Source organism: Anser brachyrhynchus (assembly GCF_964034855.1).
Source record: "Anser brachyrhynchus genome assembly, chromosome: 17".
NCBI lineage: Eukaryota > Metazoa > Chordata > Aves > Anseriformes > Anatidae > Anser > Anser brachyrhynchus.
Window position 1 is genome coordinate 11,266,976 of NC_137710.1, and position 16,903 is coordinate 11,283,878.

At 56.9% G+C, this 16,903-nt stretch overlaps 1 protein-coding gene across 2 annotated transcripts; it reads right to left on the reverse strand.

Annotated features, from left to right (window-relative positions):
* Window positions 1-1,653: 1,653 nt before the first annotated feature.
* On the reverse strand, window positions 1,654-13,368 carry MLEC (malectin). Of its 2 annotated transcripts, XM_080559060.1 has the most exons (5): window positions 13,137-13,363; window positions 10,131-10,309; window positions 8,570-8,746; window positions 8,372-8,429; window positions 1,654-7,647 (listed from the first exon to the last, which is right to left on the reverse strand). In XM_080559060.1, the coding sequence occupies exons 1-5, from the start codon at window positions 13,327-13,329 to the stop codon at window positions 7,418-7,420; spliced, it is 837 nt and encodes a 278-aa protein (XP_080415186.1). In that variant the 5' UTR covers window positions 13,330-13,363; the 3' UTR covers window positions 1,654-7,417. The 2 variants fall into 2 exon arrangements, with proteins under 2 accessions (XP_080415186.1, XP_080415187.1); XM_080559061.1 differs by lacking the exons at window positions 8,372-8,429; window positions 8,570-8,746 and having other exon boundaries at window positions 13,137-13,368.
* Between the last annotated feature and the right edge of the window lie 3,535 nt (window positions 13,369-16,903).

Consider the following 16,903-nt stretch of genomic DNA (forward strand, 5'->3'; position numbering starts at 1 on the left):
AGGTTAAAGTCGTGACCAGATATTTCATCATTTCATAAGCCATTGTTACACCGCACAGTACCATAACAATCTTAAACCAGGGCCCGGAAAGGATAAACAGTGCAACAGGGAGCACATACAGAAAGTAACGCACCATAAAACTCAATTTGGAATACAGGTACAGCAGACTGGAGATTAAGGCAATCAACATCGTGACTAGCAACTATTAAGCAGGTCCAATACTTATACCAATTTTAGTTTAACACACTCTGGTCAGATTTGTCGATATCTCAACCCTTCGGGCCCCACGTTGGGCGCCAAAAAAGACTGTTGTGGTTTAACCCGGCTGGCAGCTAAACACCACACAGCCGTTCGCTCACCCTCCCCCTCCCTCTCTGGGAAGAGAACCACAGCGAACGGCTGTGTGGTGTTTAGCTGCCAGCCGGGTTAAACCACAACAGCAGGGCCCGCCGCGTGCGCGGCCCGGAGGGGGGACCGAGAGGGGCGGTGCGTTCCTCGCCCCGCCGCCGTCCGGCACCGTGTGTCCCCCCCCCCCCCGCCCCCAGGCAGTCCCGGCACGGAGCGGCCCCGGTCCCGGTTCCCCAGCCCGGTCCCGGTTCCCCAGCCCCGGTCCCGCACCTGCTGGGCGGCCTCGGCACAGTACGACCCGGCTCAGGGTGCCCACCCCCGTGGCGGGAGCCCCTCCGTCCCGGAGCTGTGCTGGGGCACGCCTCAGGGAAAAGCCTGGAATTACCTAGGGAAATAAAAGTCATCTGGGGCAATAAACCCCAACCAAGCGGGAAAATAAAGCCACCGAGCAGGCAGCACGGCCCCGCTTCCCTGGCCCGGGGCCAGGGCCGGCAGCACCACCAGCCAGCCCCCACGAAGCCGGAGCTCCCAGGCCTCGCCGCGAGGGAACCCACGTCTCGTTAATTGAATCACGGCCCGGATCCCGCAGGGCTGCGGGTTAATTACAGAGAACAGGAGGAACGGGGCTCCGGGGAGCCCTGCTCCTTCTGGGAAGCGGCGGCACGCACTCTGCTGTGTGGCGAGGCTGCGGGGCAGGGCGGACACGGAGCCCACGGAGCCCGGCCAAGGCTCAGTGTGCAGGGGCTGACTGGGAACCGAGCAGCGGTTAGTGACGTCTGCTGCTGCTGCTCATAAGCAGCTGCTGCCAACAAAACGCTCTTTCAGGAGCCTGCCCATGCCAGTGCTCCCAAATCCTCCTGGCAGGGGTGGGTTCAGTCCCTCCCAGCCGCCAGCAGCCCCTCAGAAAAGGCACAGGGCCGCTGAGAGAGCACGGGGCCGACGTCCCTCGTGCCTCGGAGCAGCCGGGAGCTGGCATCCCGGGGAGGAACGCGCCACGGTCCCTCTGCTCTACCTACAGTCCCTTCCGACCGCCGTCATTTCAAGCCGAGAGCGGGGCAGCTTGCAGGCAGATGGTGTCTCTGGCGCTCCTGAGGCGAGCAGGGAGCAACGAGGTCGGCAGCAGGGCTGTTAAGAGGATGCTGTAGAGCACGGGCCGTGCTCCATCGCCCCGAAGAGCTGCGAAGGTGGCAGCAAGGCGGTGTCGGACGAGGAGCAGCGGGGATGGAGGCTCTGCTGTAGGCTCAGAGCTGCGAGGCAGGGAGGGCTCCCCCTTCCCCACCGTGACAGAAGACCAACCACCTCGTCCGAGTGACAATATAATTCTGTTTATTTTCCTTTAGCACACTGCTGGTTAAAACTGCCAGACAGTAGATTTCAGAACGTTCCCTCAACCAAACATCCTGGGGAAATTAAAAAATAAAACAGCTACTGTGTACCAAAAATAAAATAACCCACCCCCACACCCGTCTTTTCCCCAAAACAAGTCTCTGCAAAGCCAATGCAATCAGAAATAGACATCTGTGCTTTTCACCCAGGGCCCAAGCTTCTGCAAAACAAACTAAAAAAAAAATGTCACTGCAAGTTGTTATAACACAAAGCAATGGACAGTAAAATAAAAAAAATCCTCCTCCAAAATCCTTTGTACTGGTGACAAGCGCAGGTGGGGATCCCTCCCCACACTGCTTCAGCCTTCACAGACAGCTCAGACCTACAGCTCCAAGTAGTTTGCGACGTGCCCTTGATGCCATCGGCACAGGTCACGGGGCCAGCCACCGACATTACAGCCGCTACATCCACGGCACCCGAACGTTACCGCTGGGACCAGGCCAGCATCTCACCGTCCTGGCCACTGCTTCCTGGCACGAAGTGCAGATCCTGCCTCTGCTCCTTCTTTCTCCAGGGCTGCTTCACCAAGCAGGCTGGTTTCTGAGTGGGAAAGCCCTGAACGCGGGAAGCCCCCCGTGAAAGCCCCAAAAAACGCCAGTCCAAATTCAGCAGCCAGTTTCCAAGTAATGTTGCGCTCCAGCATGGGAGCTGAGACCTGTTACAGCGTGACAAACGGCCGCGGTAGGACAGGCAAACACATCCTCCCTGCATGCGACTAGGAGCAACTCCAGGGCAGGGATCTCGCGTTTCCTAGATTCACTCACCCCAGTTAAACTGGTTCAAGCTGTACTTTGCCCCTTGCCTTGAAACCTCCATCGCACAAACTCTTTAGCAGAGACCTTTGATGTTTGCAAAAGATTATTCACATTTTCTAATCATCCAGCACTGTTTCTAGGAGGGAGGAAAGCACTTCTGTTTGTTGTGTGTTTTTTTTTTCCTTTTTTAAATTTTTATGTTTTTATTTATTTTTAAATAAAGCACTTTTTGGGAAAAAAATCAAAACCTATCAATAACCTGCAGTAGCATCCCACTGATCAGCCTAGGGACAGTGCTGCCACATCCCTCCCCCTCCCGCATCTTCCCCCCAATCTCCAAAAATAGTATTTAATATACAGCAATAAACTCTGAGCAAGCCAGAGTCCCGGAAGACATGGACCTGCTTTCACCTCTCCCACCCAGCCCAGCACCGTTCCAACGTGCTTGCTACAATGCTCCTGGGACAAATCCCTTCAGATCCGGGGTGAAACGCAGGTGCCCCAGCCCCGCTGGGCCAGCACGTGGAGCAGGGACGCAGCACGGGAGGCCTATTCCACGCAATCACGTCTGAGCCTTCACAGCCCCAGCCCAGCGTTGTGTTTGTGCCGTTGAGAATCCTCGGCTGAGCCTACGTGGGACTAGCCAGTGAAGACAGACTGGTGCAACCAGGCTGACGTTAAAAAAAAAAAGCATCCTTGAATTGTATTAGACTTTGGCATTTGTTGCGGAGATGCAGAAGCGCCAGTAGGTAAATTAGCTCAGCGCTGGCCCAGCTCCCATTTCCCTTGGATTCTCAGCAAGGATATTTCCCTCCCCACCGCCTAAGTGCATGAAGCAGACAGATCTCTCCCACATTTAGGCACCAAACACTTGGTACTTCGCAGCTGCTCAGAATCTGGCTCACATCAAGGGCTGAAGCTGCTCTGCTGGTCCTCTCCCCTCCTCCTGCTGTTTTCCATCACCAAAGGGCCTGTTCGGCCCAGGCTTCCAACACCAACACGTTTCCCTGGCTGTTGCAATTTCAACTTAAAGGAAGACCAAGGGACAAAGCACGGGTTCCTGCTCCCTGTTCAGACCCCAGTGGTGCAGGGGAAGCCCTCGGCAGGTGAGCTGGGGGAGCAGGACCCCCCAGCCACGCTCAGCAGCTCTACGCACCGCACGACTACCAGGCCCCGCTGTGACTCACTCTGCTCCGAACTGCACAGACACGCAGGCACCAGGCTGTCTGCAAGTTCTCCATCCTGCCTTCAGGAGATTCCTGGGGGAGACCAGACCTGAAGGAGCCCTTCCAGTTCTGTTCCCTGCGATGTGTTTTTTTTTCCACTGGCCTCAAGGGCTGGCACCAAAGATACTCGCTTGCAGTTCTGTGCTTCAGCTGTGACCTCCGGAGCTGGCACCAAGGGACAGCGAGACAGTCCCCAGCTGATCACAGGGGCAGGGAACGCCTGTCCCTTGGGGGGAAAAAACAAACAAAAAAAAACAAACAAAACACAACACAAACTCAGAAGCTCCTTAAAAAGAGAAGCTTCTTCAAATGGACTTTTATTCAAAGCCCGACACAAAGGCACCAAAAAGACGGGAATTCATTTGGCTTTCTGCTCCCTGCCACCTGGGATACTCAGAAGGGTCAGAGCTGTTGTTTCAGCCACGCACACGGACGTGGGAAATGGCCTGGCCTAAAGACATGGAAGCTGAGAGCACAGACTGTGAGACAACTGCCAGCTGCGCCCCTGCACGCCCGTGGCAGAACGGAGGGGCTGATGAAGGGCAAATTAAAACAGCACTGCCCTGAGGCTGGATGCAGGCCCAGAACATGACCGACAGCGTTGCCTCCCCTTTATCAAGGGGAAGCTTTATTCACATTGCCCTATCTGCCCCTCTCTACACAAGTGCTCCAAGAACTGAGCCAGGCTCTGTCCTGACGCAGGGACTGGCGCTTCAGCCACCTGCTGCTGGCTGGAGGCAACAAAGCACAGCCAGGCTCATCTCTAACTGGCTTCAGTTAGACACTGCCTTGGATATTCCCTCCAACACCAGTGCTGGACGCTCACAGCCAACCCAAACGTCTCCTTCCCGGAGCCAGGTACTTCCTTCCACCCATCTGGCCGCCTTGCAGGTGCCAGGCAGATGACAAGGGCAGCCAGCCTGAGCGCGCCGCTCCCAGCGAGGTGCTGACTGGTTATCCCGTGTCCTCCTGTGTACCCACATGCTTTGTTTGAAGGCTCCTCCCGAGTCAAACCTGGCAGAGGGGACAAAAACTGCCCACAGCACCGTGACGGGGTCAGGAATGCCCCAGTCACCCAGAGAGCTAACATCAGCTTTGCAGCAGCGACAAAAATGCAAAAAATCAGAGCCAAAACGACTAAACTGAAGCCAAGACTGAACTATTTCTCCTCCCTATTCTTATTCAAATGAGACAAATTCATCTGAACTGAGAAACTAGAAGGCAACAGACCAAACCCTGCACAGCTTCGCCTCAGGGTGCCGGTGGCACCAAAGAGGTGCCCTGGCTGCCAGGAGAGGCAGGGACAAACCGCCCTAGAAGACCTGGACACCTACATGCACGTCCCTTTTCTCATGCTGTGCAAGCTGCAGAGATCAATGGGTAAGCCACAAGAAGCTGAGTGATTCCTCGCTTTGAGGATGCTCAAAAAAAAAAGGCAACCTAAAAGGCCTGGAGGAGAACACCTCCTTACAGAGGAGCCTGCTTTCAAACCCAGGTTCTTTGCTTAACAAATTAGGGCAGTTTATGCTTCTCAAACTGATAAAGATCTAAATGTCTCTGTGCTCCAGCTAGAGTAACCCAAAAAACACCGGGGAAGTCTTTGCAGGCACTGTCACTAAACAAAACAGCTCGCGCTGAAGGCTCATATAAGCACTAGGATTTTAACAGCAGCTAGAAGACGAAGCAGACAACTTCAAGCCTTTTCATCCTAGGGTTTGTTCTTCAGATCTGCTCTCTAAAGCTCGCCTTTTCCTTCCAGCGTGGCAGGGACTCGCACTTCTCCCAAACTCTGGCTGTCACCACTCGTGTGACTGGAGAGCAGCTAATTAAGGTTCAACGGCTTGCTTTTTAGCTCCCTCAGAATTACGGCCAGACCCATAGCAGCGATGAATGCTATCAGAAAGCTCAGTGCCACTGCTGCAGATACCAGCACGGTGACACCTCCCCTAGCTCCTGTTCCAGGGCCCGTGAGCCGACAGCTCATATCGCAGCTCGAGGGTTAGGAAGAAACAAAGGCCTCAGCTGCTGGGGCCCAGCAGAGCAGAAAGGCTGCCCCTCACGTTCTGCTGCCCCTTCTCAGCTCAAAGAAAGGCTGAGCCGCTGCAGCGGACCAAACTCAAGAACAAGCACCAGGAAAAGTCAGGTCCAGGGAGGAGCAGCAGCAAGGGGAGCACCGCTCAGAGCAGCGGCACCAGGTGAAGAGAACACTTGTGAGAACCAGCCAGCACGAGGTAAAGCTCACCAGGACTGAAGCTGACCCTTTGCGGGCCAAATCCTTCTCCTGCATGCAGACCCTCTCCCTGCCACCAGCCAGGAGCGCTCAGCACAGCAGAGGCCAAGGGCACGGGAAGGCAGCTCCTCGGAGCCCGCCCTGGGCCCGAAGGCACCGCGAGGGCTCTCAGGGCTCTGCTCAGCCTCTGTATGTGGAAACATAAACCTCTTGCAGAAATCCCCCCGGGGGACAGCGGGTGACCCAGCTGGCCAGCCTGTCACCAGGCAACTGTGGAAACTGATGGGCCTCATCTGCAGCGCTCTGCCTGCTTCCAGATCTCTGGAGAGCCACAAAGCACCTCGCGCTACAGCGCTGAAATGTCGGACATCTGCCCCTCGATAACGCACAGTAACGCGGACACTGATGGCTCTGCACCTCTCACCACCGCAGGCAGGCCTGGTCAGCGCGACAGGGAGTGAGAGCTCGCAGGAGCACCCACCACGCTGCCCTGCTCTGTCCTGCAGTGCTCGTTGTCCACAGGCACGGGGCAGGGAGGGGACCTGACCGGCAGGAAGCTCAAGGAACAAAAAGCTCCTCTTTAGGTCTTCTGCTTCTCAGCTTCTTCTGAAGGACAGGTCGCTTGCTAAAGAGGGCAAAACAAGGAACTGGGCTTAAAACGAACCTTTGAAAAGAAAAAGATACGAAAGGAAACAAAAGCCATAATCAATACAGAAAACAAGTGCATCTGATCAGACGCAGACGCCAGCCTTCTGCAGGCTACATCGGAATCCCTCAGCCACGGATCTAACATTACAATTGTCAGGCTAGGAAAGTCTCTCCCAGCTGGTGCAGCACATCAGGCCAGATAAATCCCTCTGCTCCCGGCGCAGCTTGCACTCTTAGGAAGGGAAAGGTCCCCCCAGAGGCTGAGCAGCCAGCTGGAGTCTTGGTGTCTTTATGCAGGCGAGTACCATACATCGTGTTGCGCGTTCAGGGAGATGCTGAAGAACCAGCCTCTGTCCTCCACGGTCGTCAGTCACCCAACGGCACCACAACACTTCCAGGCTCCCGGACAAGATGTGCACCCAGGCCTCATTTTATGAGCTGCGTCCCTGCTTAGAGAACCGTGTTCCACCCAGCAAAGGCAGAGATCTTGCAGCACATGGCTTTCTTTCAGCGTAGGACATGGCCCAGGACCCCCAGCATCAGCTTCCAGTAGCCCAGTACACAGCCAGCCAGGACTCAGTTTGCTCTTGGATGCCCCAGGGAGGATCAGAGGCTGCACATGGCGAAGGGGAAGGTGAGGGCCTCGCTGCTTGCGGGCAGGGGGAAGGTAAGCTTCCTCTTACCTGGACCTGCTATTCATTCCAAATGAATCACCTTTTTTTTTTTCCTTAAATTATGAACAGTATGGAGAAATTGAAAGCAACCGTGTTTGGTCCAACTCCTTCCCTCCCAGCCCCTCGGCTGTTGCTCTGTGGGGCTTGCTCTCACAACCGGCAGAGGCAGAAGAGGGTAGGAATAAAGACACCAAAGGCCACCAATATAGGGAACATGAGGCTGCTGTTGTCCGAGGCATAGGGGTTTGGTGTGCGTGGGCCTGACTGAACCCGGTTCTTATTTGCCTGTTTTTTAACGCTGGAGCCATCATCGTATTCATCCTCATCGTCGTCGTCCTCTTTTTTCTCCAGACCTGGGTGTGGCTGTAGCTTTGGAACATCTGTTGAACAAGACCAGAGGTTGCAGGATTAGCCCAGGAAATCACCCAAGCAGCCCCCTTCCCGACCCACCACGCACACCAGGTACAGAGCACTTGGCGATCCCTGAACACTACTAAGGCAAACTGAAACACCGGTCAGAGGGATCCTGAAACCCCCATTCAGGAGCTAGAGGGGCTCCAACTCCAGCACAGACTTGCAGAGAGGTTGAAAGAGCAAGGACTGCTACCAGAGGAAGATCTAGAGAAAAATCTAGATCTAGAGATCTAGAAAAAAAACACTGCCTTTTCTTCGGAGCTGAGGAAGCAAAACAAAGCTCCAGGTAAGAAACACTTAACTACCAGCTAAAAGAGCTCCATAAACTACTTGTCTGCAGGGCCACTGCTGACATCTGAGGCCAGAGGGAATTCATCTGCAGCTATAACCTAAGACTGACCAGACACGTTCCCTTCTCCTCTACCCCGTACTCAGGAAGCCCTGAACCACATTCACATTATTCATTCCGACAGTGATGCAGCTTTGTGCGCTTACAGAGTAGGAAAACACTGGCACCTATCTCATTCTGCAACTGCACCCTGTGGGAACTTGCTGAAAGAGAAACAGTTTTGGCAGAGGTGGGTCAGCAAGAACTATGATCTCATGGTCTGAGAAGCAACAGGCTGCTCTCCAAGGGGAAGGAGCCCTCTCCAAGGGGAAGGAGCCTTCTGGCTCAGGAACTAAGCTCACCTTCCACTGTTCCTTGCAGGATGTACAGGGCACAGATTTTCGGATTGTCATAGTAGCCCTAGAGAAAGTGAAGAAGGAAATCAGTGAACACAAGAAGTAATGACATCACCTCTCCTCCCCCAGCACAGAGCTGCATCACATGGCTGGGGAAGAAGGGGAAAAGGAATCTCAGGGCTCTGACCAGCAAAGCGTTATTACCTTTACAAACTCAATGTGGAGCTTTCCTGTGAACGTGGAAACCTCTCCCTGGACACTCAGCTTCCCCTTTTTGATGCTCATGGGAATGATCTCATCGTGAGCTGTGCTGTGTCCAACTCTGTCAAAAATGTCCAAGTCCTTCACTACTACGTGGCCATTCAAGCGAACATCAAAAACCTTCGGGGTGGAAGAAATGACACTGTCAGAACAGATTTGGGCATGCAGCAGTTGAAAGGGGAACAGAAAAGGAAAGGTCTCTGCTTGTTTTGCACCCAGAACAAGCAAGCATTGCAACACGCACTGTACCACCACGCATGCTCCACTCCCTTGGGAAGGATTCAGAGGCCAGAAGCAGCCAGAAAAAGACACCGAAGCATTAAGGTTTCTTTCAAATACCTTGAAATTCACCTCCTAGTTTTAACATAATTCCCATGCCCGCGGTTCAGCACTGAGGACAGACCAATTCTGCTGTTTCATTCGTGCTTTTCTTTCACAACTTCACACCTACTGGCTGAGGGCCGGCTCCTACCACCCCAGGGAGGATGCGGCACACCACACCCGAGGGAGTGGGGCCATTTCTAACGAACTGCCTGAAGCAAAGCAGGGAACAGGAAACACGTTGGTGAAGCTATTGACAGGATGCAGGGGCTGAAGGAGGTAAAATGCTGAACTGCTAACCACATCTGAATTCAAAGTGAAAGTCCTCCTCGGGGCCATAATGAGTCAAACTTCGCTCAGTACCTGGGGAATCCCAGCAGAACCACATGAAGAAGAACTCAGCCAAAGATGCCTCAGCTCTTCAGTCTAATCTGTGGTTGTTTTTTTGCATCCAATCTGTAAGCCAGCCCCACCAGTTCTGTTCCCAGAAGTACTTCTCTGGCAGGAAGGTGGCACCCTGTTTAAGAAGCAGCTGACTGAGTGGGGGAAAGCCAGACTAAAACACACACCACTTCTCTCCCAACTTATCACAGGGCTTTGAGTTATTTGTTCTGCTGCTTCTATGTCTGCACAGGAGGGATTTCAAGAGTGGGCAAGGATTATTAGCTCCAAAGAGCTATAACAAGGGTTGAATTTAACTCTGTGCTTCTACAGCCAGTTTGAACCATTACCAAGTTTTACTATATTTGTAAAATTTGTTTTGAGTATTTTATTTAACCCAGACCACTTCCCTGACTCACTGTGTTCAATACTTGCTCCAGCACAGTCATGCAGTTGCATCAGGAGCCAGCGGCCAGGAAAAAGGTAAAAAAAACACTTCTCAAACACAGCACAGCCTAAACACATCATAAGACTCTACTGCAAGTCATGCAGAATTGCCTGTGTTTGTGTGAACACTCCTTTGTAACGCAGTTTTCCAAGCCAAATGTGTATTTGTAATGCGAAAGGGAGCTCCAGGTTTCAGACCTTCCTCTTAAGAGCTCTGTGGATGAAGTTGACCGTTGGTGCCTCACCTCACACCTCTCTCCATGCAAAGCAGCAGAGGCAACCCGGGCATGCAGTCTCAGCCAGGAATTTGCATCAGACAGACAGTAAAACTCAGTGGCACAGAGCTGTTGCTTACCTTCTGCTGAGACTGTGCGAAATACACTTCTGCAAACTTCAACACCAGCACATAGTCACCCTCCTCCTTGATGGGAACTTCATAGCCAAAGGTTTCCTCGTTGTAACGCTCCGTCTGATACAGAATCTGATCTTCTGCGTTGGACCGCAAGATCGGCAGCTTCATGCCATAGTCGGAAGCTGGATTTAAAGCACAAAACAGCGAGAGGAACAGTTAATTGGTGAGGCACATGGAAGAGACACTTTAGTCACCCTTACGTGCTTAACTCCCACCGTGGCCTTAGCACTTGCTGCCCCAGTAAGACCTCCCTGCCGCCCTGGGTCTGACCAGGAGGAGGCACTACTGGAGCAGAAGCAGAGGTAGCCAAAATCCCAGAAACTGGGTCCTGTAGAAAAACAGGTCTGGACCTGCTGCAGTCTAAGAGAGAGCAAACTCACTCGCACCGTTTCAAAAAGAAGACTTGGTTTCACAAACAGGGCGCAGAGCCAACGGACTTGGCCCTGGACTCCTGCTTCAAAGAGGAAAAACGCCTGGAATATTTTTACAACGTTTCCAAAGTACAAACTCTGAGTGCAAAACCAAAGCAGTCACTTTAGGACTGACTGGACTCATTCATTCAGCACATCTGAAGTTAGGAGGCAACGGCATCAGGTTTTAGAGACGTGACCTCCTTCAGCGAAAACCTAGGGGGTGGCAGAAGGGAGAAAAGCATTACACAGACCTTATGAAACCCTTTCTTCTTACCACAGCCACGCAGTACGCAGCGGCTTGAAGACAGGAAAAGAATGCAGGAAAGGTACACGAGGGTTTCAAGAGCACCAGCAGCTCCACCAGCCGCTGCTCTCACAGCCGCCCAGCCGAAACGGGCACCATCTGCAGCTATCTGGAGAGTCCCCAGAAAGGGCCCAAGCAGTACAACCAAATAGGTTTTTCTTTTTCTTTTTTTTTTTTTTAATGATTTCTGTTATTTTTTCAGGTATTGTCCTTTCTTGCTCGCTACATTGCCACCTCTCGAGCAGCCCTCGAAAGATCTCACCCTGACGTGGTATCCTGTTGTGTCAGGGTTACTGCCCAAACGCAAACTGGTGCATGCCCTGAGAGCTCAGGATCCACCCCCCCGCAAAGCAGGGCGCAGCGAACACCCTCTGCCCACCGGCACTCCCCTCAGCAGAAGTTGATCCCGACCAAGTTCTCCGCTGACACTTGCCACTTCCACCCCTATTTCCATGGGAACAGACACGGCACCGGCCAAGACAAAGCAGGAACCACTAACCCAGCACACGTTGCCGAAGATGGAGCCAATGCAAACGAGCAAGAGGAAATTAATACCAGTTCTTAGTCTCCTGTTTCACACACAGCTACTCAGGCGGTGCTGCACACAGCTGCTCTTTACCACTCAAACCAGGGCACAGAGACCGGAGGCTGTGATCAGCAGAAATACAGAGGGTGAGAAGCTGAACCTGTCCTCCCACCCGGACGTTTCTGGCCAGACCATAGCGATAGCAAGCTCGAGACTCCACGGAAATCAGCTCCTGTTAGAGGGAAGCCTGTGTATGGAGAGAGTCCATTAATAGCCACGGAGGTAACTGGAGAGGAAGAGTCGTCGGCCACGTAGCAGAGGTCTGTTGGCATAGCTGTGGCAGTGAGCTCGATTTCACAGCATTAGGTGTGCTCGGGGTGGCTCACCAGGCACAAGCCGTACACACTTTGTACACGAAATCCCCAACACACGTAGTTGCCACTGGTGCTTTTTGTCCTTTAGGGCCCGGCACCCGGCTCGAGAAGCGCAGAGGCGACGCGCGGCCCCTCGTCCTCCCGGCAGCCATTCCACGCCTGCCTCCCCGGCGAGGAGCCCAGCGCACACCAGGACAATGGTGCAATAAAAAGCCACTGAGGGAAGCGCAGCCCCGAGCCCAAAGGGGTAAAGTCTCCTCCGCTGTGCCTGGCACCGCGGGCTGGAGCGGGGCTGCTGTAACAGCCTGCTGTTCAGAGGGGACAACGCGGGCTGTCCCCAAAGGAGGAGCACGTCACAGCGTGCTCAGAAAGGACCCTTTTTCCTCCTCAGCTCCACAATTACTCGTTCAGGTCCACGAGGACATTCTAGTCACACACGTGAGGGGGCTGTGGAAGGAAGCTGACCTGCAGCAACCGGCACGCCTCGTGCAACTGAGGCACGGGTGAAAAAGACTCCTGAGAAGAGATGATGTTATTTAAACATGACCTCCTCTGCGCCCGCGGGGCTGTCCGTACGGGGTGGCACCGCAGGGCACGTGGCGGCAGCCCCAGCTGCGGGGCACAGCACAACGCTCGCAGCCCCACACGGAAATGGCCGAGGCCAGGCCCAGCGCTCAGCCCGGCCCCGAGCTTCAGGCTCACCTGCAACCGCCGGCAGAGCGGCTAACTTCTCAGGGCGCTGACTTGCCAGGGAACCGGCCGCGACATGCGGCAGCAATTAGGCAAAATCCATCCGTGCTGAGCGGCTGCAGAGGGAGCGGGACGAGGCCAGCAGCGCCAGGCGGGGGGCTCGCTCTGCGGCCTCTCCTCACCGGGACACCGACGCCGTCCCGCATGGCAGCCACAGCGGCCGAGCACACGCCGCCTGCCTCCACCTCTGCCCCCGCCGTGCTCCCGGCCTCCGCGCCGGGCCGGCCGCGGCCCGGGGGGGCCCAGCAGCACCCTCCTGCCGCCGGCCTCGCGCCTCGGCTGCGGGGCGTCGAGGCGAGCCCAGCCCGGCCGCACCGCGTGCTGCGAGCCGCGGGGAGCCGGCGGCAGGCTGCCGGCCTCGCCTTCCCGGGGGCACGGCGCTGCGGGGGGGCGGCCCGGCCCGGCCCGGCCCGGCGGGACAGCGGTGCGGTGGGGCCGGGGCCTCCCGCGGGGGGGCACCCCGGGACCGGGACACGGCCGGCGCAGGCGGGCCCCGCAGCCCCCGGTACCTCCCCGGCACCCCCCGGCGGCGCCGTCCCGGCCCCCCCCCCGGCTCCCCCCGCTCCCCCCCGGTGCCCTCACCTCGGCCCACGCGGCCCTCGAGCGGGTCCTTGCGGAAGTGGATGCCGTTCACGTCCACATGGGCGTCCCCGCCGGCGTTCACGGCCCACACGACGCTGTCGGCCAGGCCGCCCGCCGCGCCCCGCACGCGCCCCGCCGCCACCAGCAGCAGCAGCCCCGCCGCCAGCGGCAGCGGCGCCCCCGCGCCCCCCATCCCGGGCTCCCGGCGCCGCGCCCGCCGCCGCCCGCCCCTTCCTGCCGCCGCCAGGGGGCGCCGGGCCCCGCCGCCGCCGGGGCGGGCCGCGCCTCAGCCAATGGGAGCGCGGCGCTGTGAATATTTTAACCGCCCGCCCGCGCGGTATTGGGCGGAGGAGGGGTTCGTTTGCATATTCATGAGCTAGCGGCCAATGGGAGGAGGGGGAGGGAGAGCGGCTGTGGGGACGGCGGGAAGGGGGCGGGGCTCCTCCGCCGAGCCGGGGCACGGAGAGCCCCGCCCACCGGGAGGAGGGAGCCCCGCCCCCGTGCGCTCCGCCAATCGGGGAGCTCCAGCGCGGCCGGCGCGCGGAGCAGTGTGGGATGGCGGCGGGAAGCGGGGAGCCCGGCGGGTTGCCGGGGCGACGGGCGGGGGGGGCGGCGTGAGGGGGGCCGGGCCGGGGCTCGGGGCACCCCGCGGTGCGAGCCCCGCCTGTGCCCGGCCGGCGGGGCCCTGGGAGCTCGCCGAGACACGCGGGGTTCCGCTGGGAGCTCGCCCAGCCTGCCCGCTGCCTGCGGGGCGTCCCCGGGGGCTTCTGCGGGGCCAAGCCCGGGTCCCTGTCAGGGGCTGGGGGGTCCCTGCGCATCCCCCTGCCACACGGCCGCGGCTGCTCCTTACAGAATCCCAGCATCACCTAGGCTGGAAGAGACCTCCAAGATCACCGAGTCCAACCTCTGACTAACACTAACAGGTCCTCCACCAAACCATATCGCTGAGCTCTGCATCTAGACGGCTCTTAAAGACCTCCAGGGACGGTGACTCAGCCACCTCCCTGGGCAGCCCATCCCAATGCCTCACAACCCTTTCGGTAAAGTTCTTCCTAACACCCAACCTAAACCTCCCCTGGCGCAACTTTAGCCCATTCCCCCTCATCCTGTCACCAGGCACGTGGGAGAACAGACCGACCCCCACCTCTCTACAGCCTCCTTTCAGGTAACTGTAGAGAGCGATGAGGTCTCCCCTGAGCCTCCTCCTCTCCAGGCTGAACAAGCCCAGCTCCCTCAGCCGCTCCTCGTAACGCTTGTTCTCCAGACCCCTCACCAGCTTGGTCGCCCTTCTCTGGACTCTCTCAAGCACCTCCATGTCCTTCTTGTAGTGAGGGGCCCAAAACTGAACACAGTACTCGAGGTGCGGCCTCACCAGAGCCGAGTACAGGGGGACAGTCACTTCCCCCCGCCTGAGCACTCAGCCGTTGTAGTTACCCAGTCACTGAGCACCGCACCCTCTGTCAGAGCACCTCCCGGTACTGCCCCGGCTGAGGGTTCCCCACAACCACCAAACCACGGATAGTTTGGACGCCCGCTCATGCCCCAGATGCCCGAGGCCCCGCACCCTGTCACCAACCCGCTGAGCCACCCAGCGCCTGGTGAAGGCCACATCTGCGCCAGTAACCCACCGGTGAGGGGCTCGGGGTTCTCTTCCCACCCCCCTGGGCCAGCTCCTGACCCCACGGGGCTCCGGGGCCCGGCCGGACCCGCTCTGCCTTGCTGCCTGGAGCTATTTGGAAGCCTCTCTGGTACGGGTTTGAAGACGAGAGCAAAAGGATTATCTCTGGAATTAGATTATTTAGATTGGAGCTCTAATCTCTGACCCTGCCAGCACAAGAAAGTAGTAAAACTCCCTGGGATTACTCGGGTTTTCTTATGCAAATAAAACCAGGCTTGCAGCAAGAGCTTCTGCTGGAAGAACAAACTGAAAGCTCGGAGATCCGCCCCGTGTGACCTGCTCACTGTATCACTGCAAAAACTGGCAGAAAGGAGCTAGGGGTCATTTGGCATAGGCTCAGCGTTCCTTGAAAGCAGCTGTGGCTCCAGGACTGCCTCTGCAATGACACAAAGGTGCCCTGTGGCCACCCTTCCCCTAGCACCAGTGTCCCCATTTCTTGGGAAGACAAACACAGTTCTGCCAGGCTACAAAGGCAGGGAACACTGATGTGAAAAGGACTGGACTTGGCTGTGATGCTGCGCTTGGGGGTGGGAGGATCCTGTGCCACGCAGATCAGGGCAGCCTCCAGAAATTTACGTTTTTCAATAAATTAAGACTGTGCCCAGCCATCCGTGCTGCAGGCAGAGGGTCCCACTTGGAGCAGGACCCGGCCAGGAGCAGGCAGAGGCAGCCACCGCCCCGTTCCTACTGACCGTCCGTCGGGCTCCTGCACAGCGCACGCGCCCCAGATTGTCGCTGGTCCCCGTGGGCACGGTCACTGTGGCACACGTGCCAGCAGCACAGCCGTCCTCTCGCTCAGCACACACACGAGCTTCTTCCTCAAGGGGCTCGGCTGTACGTAGAGCAGTCTGTGTGCAAACGCTCCCCGTGGCAGGCACAGGCCCGCACAGGTCCGACGCCCTCCCCAGGGTGAGCACAGGCAGCAGGACTCTGGACTCTGCCCGGTTTTATCACCCTGGTCTCCTGAGCGCCATACAGCTGCTGTATGTAATATGGAGAGCTGTAAATATACATCTTCCAATTTCTTGGCTCGCGCCCACATTTCTAAGAGTGGGCCAGCTACACAAAGAGAGGCACAGAGCCCGCATACACCCACTTGCAAACAAACCCTTCTGCTGCTGCACTTACAGGTACCTACCTGCGTTCCCTGCTTTTATGCGTGCACACACAGACCTTTCCCAGCGCACATGGCTGTGCAAACACAGCTACACGCACAAAGAGAACCACAGTTTTTCCACTGCTGGGATATCAGTCACTGCTGCAGCTGCGCTGGCTGGCACAGCAACCGGAAAGCAGAAGAGAAAATCCCTGTTTGGGACACGGATTTGTGGGCCCTGAGAATTTGAGAGGAACCCGGGAAGTGAGAGATCTGAGATGAAAGAAGCAGAAGGATATCAGTCCCTAATCTCCGAGTTGGAGAAAGAAGGCAATTGAGAGGAAATTTACACTGAGAAACCCACAGAAATGCTGATGCCCCTTGAAGCCAAGCAGAAATTAGTCCCGGTGACTTGTGACTGCGACCGCATAGAGAAAAGGGACAACTGCAAGTCCAACAGGGTAGGGGGAGGGAGTGGGAGGTTGTGAGCATCCTGGTGAAAAGGGGGGCAGGATGAGCATCCACTGTGTCTGGAACCAGCAAGAACCAGTGGGATGGAGCCGCAGTGTTACAGCGCGGAGCCCACAGCACGGCCCCTCTCCGTGTACACGCTGACAGCGGTGTTTGAAATGGTCCGGAAAGGGAGGTTTGGCTGTTGCTGCTTGTCCCCCTCCCACCCAGCCCTACTCCACGCCATTTCTCCCACTGCTCCTTACCCCAAGGCCGCAGGGCTCTCATCTGCCCCCTTGCAAACAGGGTGGGAAGGAGGGGTGTGGGCCCTCCACGCTGTCCTCACCTCCGGGCCCCTTGGCACGGGGCCAGCAGAAGGCAGGGCAGAGCCCAGCTGCAGGCCTCACGGCCGGCTTTGTTTCCTCCACGTCCTGCACCAAGGACTCGTCCCCAGACCCCAGCGCAGATGCCCCGGTATCCACCTGCCCCAGCCGCTCTCCCCCAGCCCCCCGCCTCTCACACGGACACCCAGGCTCCACGTCA